Raw genomic sequence first — 6,155 nt, forward strand, 5'->3', positions numbered from 1 at the left:
TTTTTAGTACTTTTATTTGAATTCTTTTGGTTTACTATTAAGTATGAGTTTGAGTATTAATCATTTAATTTCTTATGTAGTTGAGCGAACCTGCATCACAGACTCACAACTAAAACAAGAGCATAATGAATCATTGATTGGATGGCGGAACTATCTTCAAATATTTGATTGTGTTTTGTTCGCTTTTTTGGTAAACATGTGGAGGACTAGTAGTTTGTTATGTCTTGAGTATACTTCAAAACTTCAACTAAGAATTTTATGAAGTGGTGATAACTATGGTTTGAATTGAATATTGTAAGGGATTTGAATTGGTTAATGTTATAATTCTCATGTATCATAATGTCAATTTAATATTAGATTTTTTGATCAATTAAGATATTTATTTTATCAAAATACAATAAAAGTTTTTAATTGCAAAAGAAAAAAATCTCATAAATAACGTTTTACAAGACAATTACAAATCTATTATATGTGTAGATTACAAAATTAAAATAATGTGGAGCGTTTATAATATTTATGCTTGTTTTGCATATATACTATAAGTGTGACAAAATGTTATACTTTACAAAATATGATTAACTAAAAATCCTATAAAATAATCAATTATAATAGTTGGAAAGTGTTATCCAAAATTTTAAGAATAAACTACAAGTTTGTAATAAACTACTCTAAAAAAATGTTATTATTTAATATTATAGCAACTAATATGTATTATTGAATAGTTTAATATAGCATTAAATATATCATCTGAAAACTGTTATCGAAGAGTCTACACTTTTAATAACAGGGGCTACGTTAGCGTTTTGAAAAGTGTTATAAATACTTCCGGTTAGCAATTTTCAAGTGTTATAAAATCTGTATTTTCTTGTAGTGGCCCCATGGTCCCCATTGTACCTTGGATAAAATCATATAGATAGTCTCAATTAATTGATTTAATTATCAATTAGAATTATCAAAGTTGACCACGTCAATTTTGGATAGTTTCACAGAGTTGTGTAATTTTGAGAAAAAAAGAGAAATTATGGCAAATTTATTAATTAAGATAAATTGGTATCTAAATTAATAAATGATTTTAAATCAAGGTTCAAATTATAAATAATTAATTTGATAAAGGATTTAAATAATTATTTATTTAATTAAATTAATAGAAAATAATACATGTCTTGATTTTAAGTCCAATGGACTTATAATCAAATGGGAAATTTCACGGACCTAAAACCCATGATAATTTCGACCTAGGGCTTCAAATTGGCTATTATTTTATTAATTTTTTAATTAAATTAAATGGCCTAATTGAGTCTGTGAAATGAGTTCTTAGAGAGAAGTCAAACACAAGTTTGACAAATCACATGTCAGATTTTCTGATAGTTTTAGATTCTCTCTAAACACAAGTAATTTTCTAAGCCTCTTTATTATTTTCTCTTCTTCTCTCTATATCTATCTCATGTGTTGAGAATTTCCCACACTAGTCTAGGTGATTCTAAGGATACATTGGAAGACTGTGAAGAAATTAGAAGAACGGTTCAATTTCTTGATAATACTCTCCGACATAAAGGATACAAGAGTTAGAGAAACTGAAGGAATGACTCTTTCATTCCGCTACGTATACTGTAAGTATTCTTATTTTTGTTTCTCTTTGAATTCAATTTTAGAAACATTTAGGTTATCTCATATTAATTTGTTTAATATTAGATCTACATGAAAATAAATAAAGATCTTGTATAAGTTTTGCTAACCCTTAATTCCACCCAAACCAATATGATGTTGTTGGCAACAAGTGGGTATTCAAACTTAAGCTCAACCCAGGTGGAACAGTAAATAGACACAAAGCACGCCTCGTGACTAAAGGCTTCCACTAGACTCCAGGTATCAACTTCTATGAAACTTATAGTCCAGTTATCAAACTTGCCTCTATAAGAATCATGCTTACAATAGATGTTCAATATGGTTGGAATATTCAACAACTGGACGTAAACAATGTGTTTCTTAATGGAATGCTTTCTGAAACAGTGTATATGACCTAACCTGAAGGCTTTATTAGCTCCATTAATCCAAATCACGTGTGTCGACTATATAAGGCTATATATGGTCGTAAACAAGCCCCACGAGCCAAGTTTTATCGTCTCAAAGGTGCTTTAGTGGACTGGGGTTTTACACCTTCAAAGGGAGATGTGTCTTTTTTTATCTACCATCATCATGGTCATCTATGCCTCTTGCTTGTGTATGTAGATGATATCTTGGTAACAGGGACTAGTTCATCACTCATCACTGAGCTAGTTGTTGATCTTAATGGGATGTTTGCACTCAAAAGACTTGGATCTCTGCATTATTTTCCGAGCATTCAAGCTTATCGTGATCAATCTGGGATCTAGTCCCAATCTAAATACATTGTGGGCCTATTACACAAATTGAATATGTCTGGTGCAAAAGGTTGTTCTACTCCAGTAGCTCCAAGACAAAACTTGTCTAAGAGTGAGGGGGAACCTATGGCTGATCCAAAACTATACAGAAGTACAGTAGGGGCACTTGAATATTTAACCCTCACTCAGTTTGACATTGGCTACATTGTTTCCAAGTTAAGTCGATTTCTTCAAAGTCCTACAACTACTCATTGGCAGGCTTGTAAAAGGGTGTTAAGATACCTGAAGTTTACCGTTGATCATGGGCTCAATTTCAAGAAAAGCTCAGCCAAGTCACTCTCTTTACAGGGGTTCTCAAATGCGGATTGGGCTAGCTGTCCTGATGACAGGAGGTCAACTGGTGCATATTGTGTTTATCTAGGGTCAAGCTTAATTTCATAGAGTTTAAAGAAGAAAACAGTGGTAGCATGCTCAAGTACAGAATCAGAGTACAGGGCCCTAGCTCACTAGCTCACGTGGCTATTGAGATTATGTGGTTACAATCTCTTCTCAAGGAGATGTGTATACCAACCCAAAGTCCACCTATAATTAGTTTGGGTGCAGCTTCATTTGTAGCCAATCCCGTTCACCATGCAAGGACTAAGCACATTGGGAGAGATGTGCATTTTGTGAGGGATTTAGTGCTTCAAAAGAAGATTGACATTAGATATGTGCCAATCTACAAACAGATAGAAGATATGCTCACTATGGGGTTGTTTGTTGAAAGATTTCTGAGGTTTAGAGACAAGCTTCAAGTTGTTGTTCCCCTTTTCGCTTGAGGGGGAATGTTAGGCAAACCTCTAGTGAAGCTTCTAGAATAGCTTCTGAAAACAGTTAGAATATGAGCTGTAATAATGTTGATTCTGTTAGACTGTTGTAACAAACTCTCTAGTCTGTTAGAGAGTCGGTTGTGCACATGTACAATGTATATGCGCTCTATAAATACAAGAATGCTAATCTCGTGATCATTGTCCGAGAGCTTTAACATTTACTCTTTTTCAATTTCTCTGCTATTCTCTCTGTATTCTAACTGTAACAAATGAATAATCATATTTATTTTAGTGAATATTAATTGTATTCTTTTAGCATGTACAAGTGATTATTACGATATATTTTCTTGGGTGAACTATGTACTTTATTTATTTATTTTTTTAAAAAAAATCCTTTCTAGATTTTGAACATTTGTTTAGGTTTTCATCTAAATAATATTTATATGACAATGTTTTCACATAAATATGATGTCAAATTTTTAATTATCAAATCAAGTATGGAGAGTACATTGAAATCTTTGGTGGTTTTGAGAAGTAACAAATATAAGGTGTTTCAATTAAGGCACTATTACCATAATTAACAATAATAAAAAATAAAAAGTTGTTACTAAATGTAATTATTTCGATAAAACAGAGCCTTAATTTAATGTGGTCATTCTCTAAAAGGAAGGGAACTCGATCTGAGAAGCGCATTTTCCATTGGGAAAAACTGGGCATTCAATGAGGTTGGAAGCAGAGGTGTCAACACACAGGTAAACCTGGTAAAGCTGGCTGTTTCCTGACGAGTCCACGTTGCATTCTATCCATGCACTGTAACCAATCCCATTTTGAATAGCTTCTTTGATATTCTCTATGCTGTAAAGGTCTCCATTTGGTTGGATTCCTATACATACATATTCATGACATTTTTCATCAATAATCCAATTGATTATGCTAATTTATTGATGAAATTATTATTTATACACACATAATATTCTACACGAGGCTCCCACAAAAAAAAAATCTAGATGCCAATAATTAATTAGTATTATAATGCAAAAATGGATTTCTTAATATATTTATATAGAAAGACAACGAATTAGTATCTCAAATAACATATTGATTCTCTAATTCATGTAATTTCTCAATCCCCTTATTCACTTTCCCTTCAAATCCTTTCAACCATGTATGGTTACAAATCTTGTCATAAATGTCTAACATTATCTAGCATAGAAATGTTTTTAGTACTATAATACCCAATATATTGATGTGTTACCATAAAAGTAAAGTAAAAAATATATACCTGCACTTTTAAGAACTTGGAGAAGATTTACTTTCCTTTTGAGGTTGAGAGTAGTTTGGAAATAGGCATGTTGGTCAAGCACAGATTCTGAGCAAGTCCCATGTTTTTCCCACTCATGTTCCCAAAACTTGAGCCCACTCCCACTTGGGCATGCTAGTGTTGGCCAATTCTTTTGTAAACTGCTGGTCAAGTCTGATATCTGCACTTGTTTCATATCTCCAAATTAGACAACAAACATTTCAATTAATCCAAATAATTCGGGATTTGGATTGGACCATAATTTTGTAATGACAACGTTGTTTTATTCGTCGTTTTCTGGTTTCATAATTTTATGGCGAAAGTAGAAAAGTATTTAAAACTATTTGTAAGAGGAGAAAAGGCATGAGAAGTAGTAAGGTTCCAAAATCCATGAACGTGTATGACACTGGAGGCAAATGCAGGGTCATGTCATGTGACCAGTACGGCCTTATTGTTCGATAATTAAAGTGCATTTATAGGCTTCTTCATTATGAAACAAAAATCAATATTCAGCCAGTTTTCAAAAGTGTGTAAAAAAAGTCAGTTTTAATCCATTATATATCGAAATATATTCTATCCGGTATGATAGTAATTTATGATATGAAGTATACGAAGATTATTAAGAGGCTGTAAATAATTGAGTACTTACTTCAGACTGATCGAAAGGATTGTTGGGATCACAGTTTGAGGGGTACGATCCGTCCTTGTAGTTAGGCCATAGCCCATGAATGCCAAAATCTGCTGCAGGCTTTCCTGTCGTTGGATAGCAACAGCTTTGTTTCGAGTCACAATATGAACCTGGCCACTTCATTGTTTAGTACACAAAAACCTTTAATATTATAAGAATTATATGCGTTATTATGATTTGGTTGGAGGGAAAAGTAAAAAGAAAAAAAAACACTCACCTGTTGGACAAAGTAGAAGAAATCGAAATCCTGAGAAGCAGAAAGAACTTGAAGCGAGAGATTTGCTAGTGCCAAAAGACTGAACCAAGAGAAAGAGTACAACTTCATTTTTTTAATGTGTCTATACGAAATGAACTGTATGAAGTAATATGAATTGATTTGGAGGTCACTAAAGAGTGTTATTTATAGGACAAAAAGGGCGGTTTGCCGGACAGGGTATCGTACCCATATGACAGTATATGCTCTAAAATGTTTCATTTCATTTTTACGTGTGAAACGGTCCCTATCATCATTGGCATGTCGGCTCACTTTTTCTATTTATTAAATGCCGTTAATTTAGCTTCCTTTTTTAAAAAAAATAAAAAATAAAAAATCTTTAAAGCTCTAAAATAATCAAATAAAAAATCCAGTCTCTAAGTATTGAAACGAAACTATTTTTTTATTTTTTTTTATTCTAGCCATAAGTTTATAAGATTTGGAAGAGTCGCAAGGATACAATAATTGGTTATGATGTGAGTTTTTGTAATGAATATGGGGACCAATGAGAGCCTTGAAGGAGCGTGAAAGTCAAATTATATGTATGAATATGACACTTAGCATGATAACACAGTGCAAGTTTTTTTAATAGGAAGATGTAGCGATCAGCTGTTAGACTTGTTTGGCTGGTGAGTTAATGTGTTGTTAGGTTACGAAGACAATTACTTTTTCATACCCGCCACATAACATGATTGCTTTCATACTAAAAAATTTGACAGGAGAGTCCTATGTACACACACTTTGT

The 6,155-nt window shown here is 32.5% G+C and overlaps 1 protein-coding gene across 1 annotated transcript; it reads right to left on the minus strand.

Annotated features, from left to right (window-relative positions):
- Positions 1–3,621: 3,621 nt before the first annotated feature.
- LOC133823043 (extracellular ribonuclease LE-like) lies at positions 3,622–5,535 on the minus strand. The gene is made up of 4 exons (XM_062255621.1): positions 5,375–5,535; positions 5,119–5,274; positions 4,452–4,650; positions 3,622–4,052 (listed from the first exon to the last, which is right to left on the minus strand). The coding sequence occupies exons 1-4, from the start codon at positions 5,480–5,482 to the stop codon at positions 3,829–3,831; spliced, it is 687 nt and encodes a 228-aa protein (XP_062111605.1). The 5' UTR covers positions 5,483–5,535; the 3' UTR covers positions 3,622–3,828.
- Positions 5,536–6,155: the final 620 nt, after the last annotated feature.

Source organism: Humulus lupulus, chromosome 3 (assembly GCF_963169125.1).
Source record: "Humulus lupulus chromosome 3, drHumLupu1.1, whole genome shotgun sequence".
NCBI lineage: Eukaryota > Viridiplantae > Streptophyta > Magnoliopsida > Rosales > Cannabaceae > Humulus > Humulus lupulus.

Coding starts and splice junctions, on each gene's coding strand:
- LOC133823043 (XM_062255621.1), bottom strand. CDS start 5,482: ATGAAGTTGTACTCTTTCTCTTGGTTCAGTCTTTTGGCACTAGCAAAT. Junction 5,275..5,374: donor TCTTCTACTTTGTCCAACAG/GTGAGTGTTTTT, acceptor TAAACAATGAAG/TGGCCAGGTTCATATTGTGA. Junction 4,053..4,451: donor CCAAGTTCTTAAAAGTGCAG/GTATATATTTTT, acceptor ATGTATGTATAG/GAATCCAACCAAATGGAGAC.